At 41.1% G+C, this 17,139-nt stretch overlaps 1 protein-coding gene across 1 annotated transcript in view; it reads left to right on the top strand.

Annotated features, from left to right (window-relative positions):
* The window catches only part of znf608 (zinc finger protein 608), a 52,962-nt gene that overhangs the window by 27,527 nt on the left and 8,296 nt on the right, over positions 1-17,139 (top strand). Inside the window, exons 3-6 of the mRNA XM_051421899.1 lie at positions 5,620-5,707; positions 9,227-11,693; positions 12,724-13,201; positions 15,415-15,584. Of these exons, the coding sequence (XP_051277859.1) occupies positions 5,620-5,707; positions 9,227-11,693; positions 12,724-13,201; positions 15,415-15,584 (3,203 nt within the window). The remainder of the gene's footprint in view (positions 1-5,619; positions 5,708-9,226; positions 11,694-12,723; positions 13,202-15,414; positions 15,585-17,139) is intronic.

The raw sequence follows: 17,139 nt of genomic DNA on the forward strand, positions 1-17,139 counted from the left end.
AGAGGAATGTAAAGATGAGGACGGACAGAAACAGACAGAGGGATGAAGAAGGCTGACTTCAGTGACCAATGTCAGAGTGGGAAAGAAGTGACACAGGTTTTTCATCCTGAGGAGTCCTCCCTGCTGCTCGGGGACTAACGCTCAGGAGGCGGAGGGATAAGTGGAGCCCCCTCCTCGTGACGGCGGAGGGATACGATAGGAAGATGCCGGTTGCATGTTAATTAAGCAGAATACTAATTGGAAAGGCAGAAAAGAGAAGAAGACGAGACCACCATTTCAGCTTCAGAACCCCCCTCCTCTCCTCCCTCCTCCTCTCTGCAGGAGACCGGAGTCTGATGAGCGCTAATCAGATGGTGATTGGCTCGACTCTTAGCTGAGCTCCACAGACTGTCTGACTACAAGACGCCCTGTCTGACTGGATGCCAGAGATAAATTAATTACAAGGATTGTAAATAATTACTGCTGAAAGGTGATTTGCTGTAGCTGATTTATGTTATTTGCCCTTAAAGGAATAGTGCATCGTTTTGGGAAATACGCTTACTTAGTCTCTAGTAGAGAGTTAGATGAAAAGATAAATACAGATGAAAAGACCAATGCCACTCTCTTAGCTTACCATAAAGACTGAAAACAGGGGGGAAACAGCTAACCTGGCTCTCTCCAAAGGCAACAAAATCCACCAACCAGCACCTTTAAAGCTCACTGATTACCATGTTATATCTCCCTAGCTTAATCTGCACAAAAACCATAGTGTAAAAATTGAGAGTTCACAGTTTTACGGGGGGCTATTTGCCGGACTACTTTCCGAGCAGTTGCCAGGCAACCAGTGGAGACGGTTCGCAGCTCCTTCTTGATTCGCTCATTGGTCTATGGTACCCACAACCCAATCACTTCCTTTTGTGCCTCCTTCCAAAACACACAGACAAGAAGACAAAGTAAAAGTTTGCAAATACATTTTGGAGGAACTGGGATACATTTTCTAGTAACAAAGGGAAAATGTTGTTAATTGGCAAAAAATATTGATAATGAAACGGCCGGTAGTTGAGGAAAGATCATGCTCTGATTTAATACAGAAGGAGCTTGCAATGACTTGAAATACAACATGTTTATTAAAATTTAACAGCAGAGGGGGATCGGGATGTGAACCTGGCATCACAGTCCTCTGCTTTCTACGCCCATCATCTACTTCCACCACCTCCCTGCAACTCCGGTGTGGTACTTGAATGTAGCATGTCATTGACTCAGAAAACATTTCCTCTGCACAAAATCCAGGCAGTGATTATGTTTGGCAGCACATGTAATCGGGGAAACAGTTTAGTACTATAGAAACATCATTTCTATTAATCATCACTGGTTTTTGAACCGGTCCCTTTCAAGATTCTTGGAACCTCAGCGCTATCTATCCAACCAGCCTGCGTTCCCGCCAGTTTCGAGAAAAACCTTTGTAATGAGCTGACTTTCACAATGTGAAATCAGAATAACAAAGTGGGTGCAATCTTTGTTCTCATTCAACTTAGTTATTGTTTTTATTTTCAGCAGCAGGAGCAAACCCCTGAGAAAAAACAAGTCCCTTGACATTGATGAAGCAGTCATTTGCTAGATTGATTGTTGCCAATGCATTCAGTTTTTAAAATTGACCAGCTGACTCTTGTGCTTATATTGGGTGACAGGAGCTCCCTTTGAACTGTGACAAACTGTGTTAACTCTGTGTCTTATCTGCCTGATACTCTCCTCTTCCTCACCTGTCCAGTAGCTCTGTTGGTGTCTCATCTGTATTCATCTCCTCTGCTCTCTCCTCCAGTTCTCTTCTCCTCTATCCTGTCCTGGTCATAAAAAGGATGCAATCAGGATACCAAACCAAAATCGAACCAAATCTCTCTCTCTATTGATGTGATGATTAGATCATAAACACATAATTATTTGTCAGATTTTAGAAAAGCATATTTATAAATGCATATTCCATCCCACAGAGGCTAAATTGTCCTCAGAGTTCGTTATTTGGTTTGGGCTGACAGTCACAAACACGGCAACAGTATTGGATGCCAACTACAGGCTGATATTCAATGCAGCAACAGATGTGCATCAATCATTCAATTGTTATTTATTACTTACTGCAGTGTAATCAGTGGATTCTGTGCTCCCTCCATCTGATAACATCTATCTTCACTGCCTCATCCCTTCCGATGTAGCTCTTGTTGCTGTTTCAAGTCCCCCCCCCTTCTCGCGTGAAGTAGATCTGCTGCTTGAATGACACACAGAGGACCCAAGACTTACTTGTGTTGTTGACTCACAATATCTTATTATTTTTGAAGGCTTTAATGCATGATCGCAATGACAGATTTATAGATTCAGGGCAATTTTTAATTAGGTGTTTTTTTTTTTTTTTTCAGGGGGGATATTTTGTTTTGTTTTTTTTAGATCTGGGTCTATTCATAAAACTTTTGGGGCTGTAGCCTTGGAAGCCCAGCCCTAACAATGCTACTGGGCAACACTGGCAGAGCAGAGGGAAAGATTTACTCACATGTGGATTTAGCTCCAACTCCCTGCGCTGGAGTTCAGGAAAATCCAAAGAAAATCAACAGACTAGATTATAGAGAGGTTATAAAACAGCTTGCAGAAGGACTGAATTTGAACTTCGAAGGAAAGACATTCATTTTTAATTTTTGTCATTAAATTTGTTTTGATATTATGTGAAGTGGCTGAGGCAGGAAGGAAGGAGAACATTTTCTTCTCCACTGAGTGATAACAAACAAAGCCCGAAGTCACTGATGCTCAGATCAGATCTTGGGACAGTCAGTTCGAGGACTTTCTGGTCGTTGCTCTATACTTCATTTAAAAGAGATTCTACACAGACTTGTTTTTTTCAAGAAGGTTTAAAAATTAAAAATACTCTTTGAAGGATTTTGAATGTCACACAAGTTTTGAAGAATGTTATATTGGCATGAATTCTTGACAGTGAGATGAAAACTGATGAACAATCGTCTGTTTTGGCATTTCCCAAGAGGAGACAGAGTCACACTGACTAAAAATAGAAATTTCTCATTTCAGGCCCAACAAGGCTTTAGGGGACATGAGAGTGGAGAGGAAAGCCTCCAGTGTTGGCTGCTGAACCTCGACTGGGACAATAATTACTGCACAGTGACTGAAATTAACTTAAAAAACAGAAAATCCTCATATCACCAGTGATTCAATAAAGAATGATTGTGGGTGAACTCAGGACATAAATTAACCACAACAGGACAAATTCTTCTACGTACTACTTTTTATTGAAACCAATGCATATCCATATATGCAGGATTGCACTTTATCATCATTTTTCTCACTTTATCTAATAAACAATTATCTTACCATCATACAATGGGCTCTATATGGAAAGAATGACTACACATTATAAATTGACCTTTATTTATTTGACTGATGCATCCTCCACCACTAGAGAGCAAAGATGCTACAGCAGTGGTTCTCAACCTTTTTGATGTCAAGAACCCCCACATTGATACACATCAGGCCTTGGATGTGTATTTGATAAGATACGGTCTCAGAGATCCTTTATTTCTGATAAGATTTAATTGTTTCATAACTCTCTATATTGTAGATTGTCAGATTAAAAGTGAAGAGTGTGAAACTCATTTTCTCATTGGACTAATGTCTAGTGAATTAAATTATACTGAAATTAAAATATTCCCCATTTTTCTGTGGTCCCCTGGGAATCTCCTCAGAGTCTGACTGCTGTCTGAGCTTCATTGACATATATGATAGGGAAACTTCATTCAACTTGAAATTTTCAGGAGAACCAAACCCTGTATGTTCTGTATGTGTCAGCTTCCCTTCATCGACCTCATCTCAGCCACTGTTAGCCAGAGTGGCTGATGGATGTTCTGCTGACAGTCGACAGTGGGGGAATGTAACTAAGTACATTAACGCAAGTACTGAACGTGTGTACGAGAATTGTAAATATATATCGCAAAACAATAATTCACGATACAAATGTGTGAAGATTCAAATCGTTGAGATGAAAAATAAATTGTGATACTCTTTTTAAACAGAAACACTCTCACTACTTTTGCAGTCAATAGATTAATAAAATTTGTATTTAGTATCTCAGTGGTCGAGAATTAAATAACATGTTTCTGCTAGTCGTTACTTTCATTCAGTCACAACTGCTGACTCACTTTTAGTGCCACTTATGCAGATGGCAAAAACTTGGATAAGATATTTACATGCTGCAGTATATTTATCCAGAATGTTTCTGTTTGATTATCTTGAGTTTAAATATTTCAGTCATTATGACTAAAGTGAATACAGTGAACGAGAATATATATGTGAGTTTGTCGTATAGTGTATAAAATATATTTGATCAAACATCAAAGCTACTCAAGTATTTAAAGAGAATATTTGGAATATTAAGTTGTTAACTAATGAAAGACTTGTGCCTTGAGATGAAAAGCAAAAATCCACCTGATCACCATCCACCTCTTGTTAAAATGAGCGTCAGACTTGGCCGTGTTTCCCAGCTCTCATTTATCTGTGAGAGTGTTTAGTGATAGTGGCAGCCATCAGTCTTAATTGAAGTTGTGTGTTGCAGTCAAACCTCATTTTAAGGCTGTAATGCTTCCAAAATTTGATTTGCTCGGCATTGCCGTTGGCGCATCACAAAACGTAAGTTAATGGTTTTCAAATGTCAGTCTGAGAGCGTGAGAGAGAGAAAGAGGAAGAGAGAGACATTTACTTCAGATGGCTGAAGGGTCGTCAGTCCGTAGATTAGAGATTAAACCTTGAAGACTACGTTTTCCTTCCAACCAAAACCTGACAGGAACCGAGGACTGTATTTTCCTCCTCAGATGTTCCTGACTAATATCAGTCTGAGCAATTTTACAGGCTGTAACTAACGGTTGGAACCATTTTGAAAACAATTTGAGCCTCTTTAAACTGTGAACTCCGTCCTTCAGGTTGGCACAGGTTTTCATTTTCAAGCCGTTAACTGCTGCTGTTCTCAGACATCTGCTCGTCAGATTGATTTGTCTTTCTTGAAAGGTGCAGTGTGCTCCTTTGATTGCTGCACATTTGTCTTTCATCAGTGTTTCATTAGTTTCCTCATTAGATACAAGTGAGAACAAAGAAATGAGAATGTGTGCAGAGCTAAAAAAGGGTGGTGATATATGCAAGAAACAAAGTTCAGCTCAGAAAGTCTGAAAAAAATGAACAAAAGCTGGAAAGCTCCTTTCAGACAGTCAGGCAGGGTTGGATGTGTTTAATATCTTGTGTTTCTGCATACCAAACGCATCTTGGTACACCCTTGTATCACTGTTTGATTCTGTAATAGTGGAAATCTCTTTTTTTTTTATGATTGATATGAAAATGCATTTTAAGACTTTATTTCCTCCTGTATATAAGTGTGAATGTCACAAAGAATCGCACCACAAAACATTATTTTGTCATTGAAGGCTGTTACAATTTAAAACAAACTGCCCATATCCCATATTTCCTCTTTATGGCTGAACCCTGTGTTGCTGTCTGACCTCCTCAACCTGATATATAAGCCTGGTATGGTACCAGTAGATCTAAGACTAACCCAGTAGATCCAGTACTAACTGCTCCGTCTCTGACCTCTGTGATTGACAGGTGTGCTGGTGGTGAATGTGACGTGGAGGAAGAGAACCTACGTGGGAACTCTGTTAGACTGCACCAAACACGACTGGGCTCCTCCAAGGTAATACTACACTGTTTGTCTTTTTCTTGTCTTTCTCCGCCTCTGTGCTTTTCTACAGAGAACTTTAAACGTACGAGACATACTATAATATGTTTTACAGCATTCCCAAAAATCTCCAAATTTCATCTCAGCTTACTGAGTTTAGATATAAAACAATGAGCTGGGAGGTTTGGTTGGAACTGTTGCTCACTATAAAACGTTAGCTCTAAATAGATGTCAGTCGTGACAAGTGTTCGTTAGCTGTGCAACTGTTACACTATGTTTTAACATTGACCATTATCCAGCAGTTGTCACCTCTAGCAGTGGTTGCTGTAAAGCTAGACTATAGTCTGCTATTTATAGTGTGAATTGCTTGCAATGGCAGTTTTTTTATTTTTCCAGAAAATGGAGACATTATGTCCCTTAGTACAGGCGTGCCTAAACTTTTTCCCTTGGAGGGCAAAAATTTAAACTTAATGTGGCTACAGCCCAAAAGTAAACGGCTCTGGTATTATATTGTTATGATGCAAAATGGTACTAGGTTCCCAAGTTCCCTTAATTGACCGACTGCCTGCACAAAGTGCCACTCTGCCTGCCATGCTCAGATTATTCAAAATAGGGACCCCCATACTTTAGACAAAAGATATATGTTATCCGTCAAAAATTTGTTATGTTTCCTTGTAAAAGTTAACTTGTTAAAAAGTTAGCATTGCTCCTTAGTGGAAGATGGTGTAGTATTTATTTCAGGAAATATCATCATCATGGTGAAATATATGCACTGCTTAACTGCAATGATGCTTGTTTATGTGCGGTATTTGTTCCCATGCACAGACAGTTTCAGCCATTGAATTTCAATTCTTAAACAGCAGCAGACCATTTTGTGGGATTATGATTGGCTTGTCACATCGCCACAGGGCAACACAGAAGTGAAAAATTAGGACACTGTTCTATTTTTTGGCCACAAGCAACAAAGCTGCATGAAGAGTTGATGCGTTGCAGTGTGTTTCTATTATAAATGTATATGCGTACAGCCACAGAGTTTCTGTTCATCACAACTGTCAGAGCACCCAGACTGCCTAAAATTATACTTTAAATCAATTTTAATTGTAAACACATTTTAAGGTTAGGCCTCAATATAATTATTCCTACTCATTTCTGCTTGGTGTATTTCCCTGTTTGATCTATCATGTTTAACCATTTTATTGTTATTCTTATTGGCTCTTATTTGCTGCTGATTGTTTATTTGATTAACTGATAAAGAGCACTTATTCTTTTAAAGTGCTTTAATGTTGCTAAAATGATAAAAATGGCTAAATTGGCTCTGGGGCCGTCAGCTGTTGTTCAATGATGAGCTTTAACAAAAACGCTCTCCACTCTGCATCCCAACTGTTTTACAAGTGGAGAGTGGTTTTTGTAATTGCTGAGTGGAAAATGTGACAGTCCCTCCTCGCAGGGCTGAAACCTCTCAATTATTGCTCCTGTATGTAAATGATTGTTGTCATGGCAATTACAGCTTAATCTCAGAAACCAGGGACTAAATTGCTTTTTTCATTTGGGCTCTTGTCACTGCGGATGTCTGTCAGTGCTGTTTTATTATATAATTCAATAGAATAAAATAACATTTGAATGAACCTGTAAATGAAAGATAAAGGATGCAATCATTAAATTAAAAGCACAAAATATAACAAACACACATATGGAAAACAAGTCAGAGATTATAAAAAAACACTAGACCACTCAATCAATCAAAATTCCCTGTTAGATAGAGGTATGAGAGTCACAAATAACCTCAAAATGTCAAAGAAAATACATCAAATTTCAGCTGGACATTCCAGCAGCTTCAGTGACATTCAGAAACACACTGATGTAAAAAAGCAATTACAGACATCATAGGAAATGTGAGATATCATCGCTTTAAAATCACAGAGGGGGACAAGAAAGTCTAGTCTCAACATGCTTTGCCATCTTTTCCATTAATAAGGTGATTAACACCCAAAACAGTCTTTCCAAGGTCAGAATATATTCATTGAGTATTTAACACCAACCAGTGCTGCGATGTAGTGTAATAATTAATGCATTAAAAGGCTAGCATAGATGCCAGGTTCAGGGTCTAGCTTCGAAAATAGAGCCTTACTCTGTAGATATATATAAACCAGTGCATTTTGCTCATCCCAGCGGACAGCTTTTTGATATAAATAACAATGTATGAGTGTGGAAAAGCATCTCCAGTGTTAAGATATGAGGCCCCCTGGTAAACAGCATCAAAAGACTTCAAAGTAGAAGGGATGGTATGTGAATACAAAATGCCTCAATATCAAATGCAGAGATAACTCTGGATTGTACAGGTTTTTTATGTTATCAAAGGAGAAGCAGGCTTTGTACAGAAAAAAATCAATTTTTATCCTTGACGTCTCGGTAAAGTGGTCCACATGAGCCTTGAATGATAATCTGGTTTTTGTCTGGTGGTACAAGAGTTGAATTTGGGTGACGATATGAACAAGTTGTTCTGGGGTTAAATCTTTCAGTCAAAACAGCATCAACAAGAAAAACAGCCTTCTTTTCAGCTTGATGTTTTTTTTGTGTTTATCCATCTTGACTAAAAAAGCTTTCATGAACCACGATACAACACAATACAATGTAAAATGATGAGAAACAAAGCAATACAAAATAATATGACACAATGTGATACAATAAGGTGCAATATAAACATATCATATGATGTGGTATGTTATATTAGGCTATTACATTATGTTACGTTATGCTGATCTAACTGTCTCTTTTCTCACCAAGCAGAAGAATCCTCTAGAAAACAAAACAACTTGGCCATTTAAATACAGCATTAATGATGAATGAACAAACATTGCTGTTTTTCAAGAACGTAAAGATATTGTCTCAGTTGTCATATGCTACTTTTCTGCTGAATGCTTAAAGCTCTACCTACCACACCATCTTGCTATTGAGAGCTTCTTTTTTGTCGTGTTGTTGCTATTTGCCGGACTGGACTAGTGGAGCTAGCAATGGCTAATATTTTGGTAAAGGCTATTTTATGTCTTATGAGGCTACCATACTTTGGCTCGATGTAAACAGGAAGAAGCTGAATACAGTCTGAGCTAGAACTATAACAATGTGTCCCCCTCACACTGATAACACAGATATAAAACCTAATATACAGTCACTAAAAGTATCTGCTTCTTCAACAGTGACTTATATTTATTAACAACACAAGAAATACAAACAGACAGCCTCCCTTGTATAAGGATTTGATTGGTTACTCAGCCAATCACTCATAAATCCCACTGGTTCGGGTGCTGGGCCGCATTTTTGTGGTTTATTTTATACATTATATCTTCATTTAAGTTAGCATTAAAATGCTTAAAAGGTAAAACTAACTTACTAACTGGATATGATGGATATTTTATCGATACAACTGGACACAACACAACAAATCTGTCTCATATCAGAAGCAATTCCAGGCTGTCAGTAAGTGATTATAAAGAGGAATTCTCCTCTAAATCCATTATTTTACTCTTCCTCTTCTAGGTTTTGTGAGTCTCCCTCCAGTGATCCTGAGTTGCCAGGTGGGCGTGGTCGGGGTAAACGGATGCGAATGGCCATGGCCGAGCGGCCCTGCGTTGAGCCGCCCCCTGCTGCCAAAGTCAGGGGTCTATCACAGCACAGGAGCCGTGGAGGTGGTGTGGCTGGAACCACTGCACCCATCCACAGCAAGGGACGGAGAGGAAGCCTGAACCTCATCAACAGCAACTGCCGAACACCTCCTTCTTTTTTCACTGTGGAGGAGGTGAAACCTGCAAACAGCACCTCCTCTCTCTCCTCTGGGAAGCGAAAGAACAAACCGCCAGCTGACCTGGACCTCAGCCTGGTCTCCTCGGATGACATTAAAAACGGGAATGGGAAGAGAATCCGAGCCAAATCCCGCAGCGCCCCATCCACACCGCAGGGCAAATCTGACCCCTCTTTCATGGACCCTGGAGGAGGTTGTGCCTCCTCACCGCCTCCCCCACCAATCCTCATCGACTGCCCCCACCCCAACTGCACTAAACGCTACAAGCACATCAATGGCCTGCGCTACCACCAGACGCATGCGCACCTGGAGGCGGAGGAGCAGAGGAAGCCTGAGCTGGAGCCCATGAAGGATGGGGAGAGTGAGGAACGACTGTCAGACTGTGAGGACACCATCAGCAACATGACATATGACCTCTCAGAGACAAACAACAGCACTAATGCCAACAGCTCTTCTAAGAAACCTGCTCCTCTATATAAGGTAACCACCGTGGGATCTCCTAAGAACAGAAGGCTACTCCTCAGCACTGACCACACCTCCACAGCCAACTCCAAGACCAGAAGAACCTCATTGCTGAAAGATGGGCTGATTGATGACCTTAGCAATCTGCCCATCATCTCCAACATGACTGTAGTTCTGGAGAATTGCATGGTACCAGACAGGAACTCCACGGTAGAGATGCCCAAGCTGGAAGCAGAAGGTTTGATTGACAAAAAGGGTGGTGCATGTGACAAGGGCAAAAAGGCCAATGGGAAGGTAGAGAAGTTGTCCAAGTCAAGGACCAACCGGCCAATTGCTCCAGCCCCTGCTCCCCCTAAGCTTATCGCCATACCCAACACGGCATATCCGACTGGCACAGCAGATACTGCCACCTCACAGCAGCCCTCACCTATGGCAGCCGTAGGCCTCACCAGTAAAAACCTTCCCTTAAAACCCATCAAACCAAAGCTGAGCATTGTTGTGGAACCGAGCCTTGTCAAAGCCACCCTGGTTACCTGCAACAAAGAGACCAGGAAGAAAGAGAAACGGAGGCTGAAGGACAAACATAACAAAGATGCGTCAACCAGGACACCTAATGGCGACAGTAGTGGAATCAAAATGGAAGATGGTGGAGGTGGTTCTAAATTGGGTGTCAAGGAAATTTCTGGAAGCCTTCTGAAGGAGCACCTCAGTAAGCAGGATGTTATGAATGGGCTCACAGAGAGCCAAGAGAGCAGGATGGCCAGTATCCGGGCTGAGGCTGACAAGGTCTACACCTTCACCGACAACGCCCCCAGTCCCTCTATTGGTGGTTCATCACGGCTTGACCCCAGTGGTACTTGCCTGGCAACAGCAGACAGCAAGAACAACAGCCCCGCCTACTCTGACATCTCAGATGCCGGGGATGATGGGGGATCTTCTGAATGTCGCTCAGATGGAATCAGATCCAAGTCTAGCTCCTCAACCTCTTCAGAGGTGAGCTCTAACAGTAACCATGGTAACCCTGGTAAAACCCCACCCACATCATCTGCCCCATCATCAAAGGACCCCCAGTCCCCGTACTACCACAGCTACGAGCCCTACTACCTGCCGGGGTACATGCAGTCGGACAGGCAAAACAGCAGCAGTGTTGCCTTCCACAAAAGCTCTGGCCTTGATGGCAAAGGGAAAGACAGAAAGGAAGAAGTGAAAGAGGACGATAAAAACTCCTGCCATGAGTTCTCAGACTCAAAGAAAGGCGACGGACCACCTCAGTCTCAGCTCCAGCTGGCTATGAGTCAGACCCAGACTGCATTGGCCCAGTCGCTGTATTACGGCCAGTACTCTAGAGGACTGTACATGGACCAGAAACTGTTACTTGCCTCTAAATGCTGTGACCAGACGCACAGTTCCAAGCAGAGGGGTGAGCGGGGACAAGGGGTGAGAGACAGTGAGGACGATAAACACATGGTTGGGGGTTCAGCTGGTGGACCCATGCTAGGTAAAGGTCCAGATGGTGCTAAAGGTTGCTGTCCCAAACCCATCCTGTCCTACGTGGAGATGAGTGAGAGGGGAGAAAGGGGACAGAGTCTGGGCGTAAAGGCGGTGCACGGTGGCATGGTGGACCAGAACCAGGTCTCGATGAAAGACTGTGATGACATCAAGTCACCGTCCTCTTCCTCTTCTTCATCACTCCACAACCCAAACAGTCAGACAGATCTGGACTCAAATGTTTCCTTTTCCAGTGTAAGTTTCTCCCTCTGTCTATAACCTGCCGCCGCCGCTGATGGTGTTGTTGGTGTGCTTTAATGACTGTTGTGTCACAAAGAGATTAATCACACATTGTGTACAGCCAAACCAATAGGTGCTAATAACAAAGACCATGTGGCTTCTGTGGTGCTGTAGCTCTACTTTGACATACTACTTTAGTCATTTTGGTTGAAATCAAAATCGTGTGGTTTGATTTGATGGATGCAAATGTTTTTAATGTTTAGAGTAAAAATTAATGGGGGAAATGTATAATTCCATCTTTAGCTGTAAATGTAAGACATAAACACATAAAGAAACAAAGGAAACATTTCTAATACATAAGTGTTGGTTTTGATATAAGCTGCTTTTTTCATAAAGCTTGTACAGATTTTTAACCATGTCATCTCATGATGCAGTTAACTGCTAATTCTGGCCATGCTGGGTCATGTAAAAAGGTTGTATGAATTGAATGAAAGCTTTGTTTGGGAGGGTAGGTTGTTTTTTCTTCAGTTTGGCCTAAATTCTGCTGTTGGTCATGTGTGAGACGTGTCTTGATTCGTGTCATTGAGAGGGACGCCACACTCCTAACATCACACCTGTGAATGGCCGCCTGCTGTTGAAACGTCGTCATCTTTCATCAACATCACACCCAGAGCCAGTGATAGATGGTCTGTCTATGGTTCTGTTCACTCAAGTACACAGTGTTTCCTCTATAGTCATTCAGCAGCGGTGGGCCATCGCAGCAAGAAATTCTCCAACCCTGCTAAAAAGAAAATGTACAAATGAAAGTCATAAATTAGCCTTCCTTTCCCTCCAAAAAACACAAAAGAGACTAAAGAGCTAACATTTAGACTTATGAAATAGGTATTTAGTTTTAGCTCTGCAACTGGCCATGTAAACAAAAACTGGGACAAAGACGTGGACTGAAGTTGAACTGACCTGAAAATGACTCCCACCCACCACTGTTAACAAAGAATTATAGGGGAAACACTGCAACTAGCACCAACACTTGTCCCCATCGATCTAGCCCTCAGACGGCCCGGCCTGGGCTCACTGCCTGGTTCACAGCAAATACTCAGAGCTACAGAGTCAACATGGGGAGGAGGCCGAGGAGGGTGAAGCAGACATGGGAAAAGAATGGGGAACTACCATGGAGCCTGCCGGGGCCAAGATGACCTCAGGAGGAGGAGGTGGAGGAGAGAGAGGAGGAGGTGTTGGCGGAGATGCTAAAAAAGCCAGGGTACATGGATCCCACGATCTCCTGCCCTCCATCGACATTGAGGAGTCCGACAGGCTGGAGGGGCTAGATGATCAGGGCCAGGAACCAATGGGAGGGCTGTCTGAAGACTCCCAGAGTGCCCGGGCGGCGGTTTCTCCTCCCATGACCCCCCAGCAGCCCTACATCCAGTACCAGCACTCCTCCTACCCACCTTACCTGGCAATGTGTGAGAGCAGTGGGGGCTCCTACAGAGGGGTGTCCCCAACCCTGGTCCACAATTACCCAGGTAAGAGTCTGAGTAAATGTTTGGGTTTACTTTCAAGGAGTAGTTTAATATTTTGGGGAATATGCTTATTCGCTGTCATGCTGAAAGCTTTAAAACTTAAATATTCAATACCTTTTATATTATTAATGGATAAAGTAGCTCACAGTGATACAGAGTACACACAGGTAACTAGAACAGGTATTCATATTAGATAATATTTTAAATGTGCTTGCTTTCTCTGAAACTTTGCAGGTTGAAAAGCTGTAAACTAGAATAATTATGATTTATTAATAGGTTGTATTTGTGCTGCAGTTTAAATTGAAGGGATTAAAAGAGTTGAAACTGAAGCACTGAAAGGGTTTAAAATGTCAGTTCAAATGTAAGTATTGACAGCACTTAAAGTTTCACTTTCACGTTTAAGCCTCATGGACAGCTGAATTTTCAGTTTGTTGGTAAACTGAAAGTGGTCGACCTAACACTTGAAGAGTAAAAGCTGAAAGCAGGGGAACTGTCAGATGAACATTAAGAGATTACAGCAATAGAAATGTCAGTTTATGTTTAAACACTGAAAGCAGTCAAAAGTCAAAAGCAGTCAAATCCAGTCAGTTTAAGTGTAAGAGATGAAAGCAGCTGAACTGTCATCAGCTCTGGAGACCTACTGAGCTTTTTATCCTTTTTTTAGCTGCTTGTAAGGCCCTTGTTTTCACCAAACTCTGATATATCCACTGTACACCTCCTGCCCAGCACCAAACAGCAGACAGACACAGTTGGAGACTAGATGTTGAATAAAGTGGAACATCTAGCAGCTAATGAGCCAGATATTTTTCTCAGGAGCTGGTAAAGACTAAAACAAAGTGAATGTTGGAATTAAATTCAGCAGATGGACAGAGACACCACTCCAATAGAATGACAATGTTGCTGGATGTTGGAAATGTAAAGATACATTGGCAGACAGTTAAATCAAATACAAATTTGTGAAGATTCAAATTGGTAAGATGTCACTCGCATCAGAAGCTACATTGAGGCACAAAGACATCAGTTTAACTTTTACAAAGAAGAGGAAATATGCATTGTTTTGCACAGTTTATATCCTACCTCAGAAATAAAAACGGATTCTCTCATTTGGTAAAGAAAATATAAGATTCAATTTTGTTTGTATAGCGCCAATTCATAACAAAAGTTATCCCAGGACATTTTTCAAATAGAGTAGGTTCTAGACTGTACATTTATTTAAAGGGGAAAATATATTTTGTAGATTTTTGTCTGAAGATAAAAGAATGTTTTTATTGTGAACCCAGTATTGTGAATTACTGTGAATTAACAAATAACGACTTTAGGGACAAATTCCGGGGTCCAGGCCATCTTTTTAAAGCAACAGTTTTGAAGCATAAAAGACAAAGAGAATAAAACAACAAACCGAAATGCATAAATCATAAAGCCAAGGGAAAAAAATTAGAATTACATGTAGTCGAATCTTGCAGTGAGGTTGCAGAAAGCAATCAACTTCTCCACTTAACCTCCCTTCAATGTGTGTAGGAGAAATGGTGGCTGAGAAAAAAGACTCGGTTTTCCCTGTTAAGGTCCTCATTTGTTCATTGAAGATCCAGTGTGTAGGATTTAGTAGCATGTAGCGGTGTAGTTGCAGATCGCAAATCCCTCCCATAAAAACTACGGTGGCCGAAAAATATGCAGAAAACGCAAAAGCCTCTATCTAGAGCCAGAGTTTGGTTTGTTCGTTCTGCGCTACTATACAAACTTCAACATGGCAGATTCCATGGAAGGCGACCCGCAGCATCCGTACATATAAACGCCTCATTCTAAGGTAACAAAAACATATATTCAGATGATTATACACTAATGAAAACATACTTATGAATACTATATTCCATTTCTGACAATAGACCTCCTAAATGTTACACACTGGACCTTTAAATCATTTTATTTCTGTATAAAGTAGATTTAAAAACAACACAAGTTGATGATACTTTCTCACACACACAGAAGATACATGCCCTGATTTTGACAATTTAAAATTCGGGCATTATATGTTTAAATAAGGTTGTTTTTTTTTTTAGATGGCTATACAAAGTCATTGTACTTGTATGTGTGTATGTATGTTACTGTGGCGTGTGTGTGTGTGTGTGTGTGTGTGTGTGTGTGTGTGTGTGTGTGTGTGTGTGTGTGTGTATGTATGTGTGTGTGTATACGTATACCTCTGTGTTTTTGTCCACCAGGTTTCCACTACCCTCTTTATGGTAAGACGGCGGGCAGGGAGGAGTCAGAGGTGACTCCCCCCAGCAGAGGAGGAGTGGTGAGCAGCAAGCAGAGCAGCGATTCATCCTCATCCTCAGCCATGGAGCTTCTGCAGCAGCAGAGCCACCAGTACCACGGAAAATCACCTGCTGTGAGACGCTGCACACTTTACTGCCACATCCACACTGCAGCTCACAGCTCTGATGTTTGTTTTCATTCACACAGCACTGATCTGATGTTTCCTGACGAACACATGCAACAAGATTTGAATAAAAGAGGTTTAAAGACAAAAATAGACGCAGATCTCCTTTACTAGCCTGGTGTGGCTACACATTTTGACAAATAAAGGCAGGTCTCCATTAGAATTCTTTTTTGTCAATATAGACAGTCAGTTGTTCCAACTGTCAATTGTTTGGTTCATTTTACAGAAACTATGAGCACCAAAGTATAATTCATTCAGACTTACTGGCATGGTAAACAAGAGAGACTGAAAAAGCAGCCGACTCCCGACCTTTGAAGTGGCCATAAAGTCTGTCCCATACAGTATGTGTCCATTCCTCCGTTATTAAAATTCCTTTAGTCCGTAAGGGTCCACTGATCAAAGGGTTCCATTAAAATGAACCTGAGTTGTGAATATTGTCATGTGAAGAGTGCTGCTCACTGTCTGTATGCTTGGTGCTGTAAATCTTCGGCTGCCATAAAATGACGTTCACATTCAAGTGTCATGGCAGCGGCATGGCGAAAAAAGTACGACCTGAAAGTCAACCTGTTAGTTGTCAATTTTGCTGAACAAGACTCGGGAGTAGCAGCACAATTAGAAGGTATTTCCCATCTTTGCTGAGCAAGAGTTTTGTGCTAAAGGAATTAAACGCCTGTCCACAATAAAGCAAATAAACGGGCTATTATTAGAAGTTTTACAGTATTAGCCCCTTTATAACCAATTATGCTTAACATCACTGTTGACCATTTCACAAGACACTGCAATGTTTTAAAACCCCTTAGTGCTGTTCTTTCCAAGCAGCTGTTGTTTTCTATTCATTTAACTACAGAATTCACTTGTAGAAACTTGAGTTAAATATTCATTACATTTACTTTTCTTCTTTCTTTTTAAAGTTACAGGATGTTATCCTTGTGTTGTAGTGCAGGGCTAATGATACACACTTATACACTTATACACACTTCTCAAACCTCAATACCATGCAATGCCAATGTAGCAGCCATGTTATTTGAGACTAAACACAATATCAAGTATACTTCATTTGTCTTCGAGATGATTTTCATAGTGTAGAGAAACACATCAAAACTGATTGCTTCCTGGAATAAGATACATAAGAAAAACATGAAAACATTCTTATATGATCCTTTAAGTTTTTAAGTGGCTCATTACTTGTATATAAAGTGAAAGTGAACCACTACCACTTGATAATGACATGATGCTCCTTTATTACTGCTGTGACATCAAATCGTACAGAGGTGCACTCTGCCTCTGAAAATTGCAATCACTTGGCCTACTGGAGCCAGAAAACACACATTTAAGCAATAGAGTGCTGCAGGAATGAGTCCTAAAGTCCAGAAACGAGTTAGCATTTTTCCCTCGTCTGGGTTTTTGGTTAGAGGCCTGAAATAAGGTCTGTGGTGAACAAAAGCTTAAAAGCTTTTCACATTTTGTCCTATGACATGAAATGCGTCAGTAAATATCCCGTCTT

The sequence above is a fragment of the Dicentrarchus labrax genome, unplaced genomic scaffold (assembly GCF_905237075.1).
Source record: "Dicentrarchus labrax unplaced genomic scaffold, dlabrax2021, whole genome shotgun sequence".
NCBI lineage: Eukaryota > Metazoa > Chordata > Actinopteri > Moronidae > Dicentrarchus > Dicentrarchus labrax.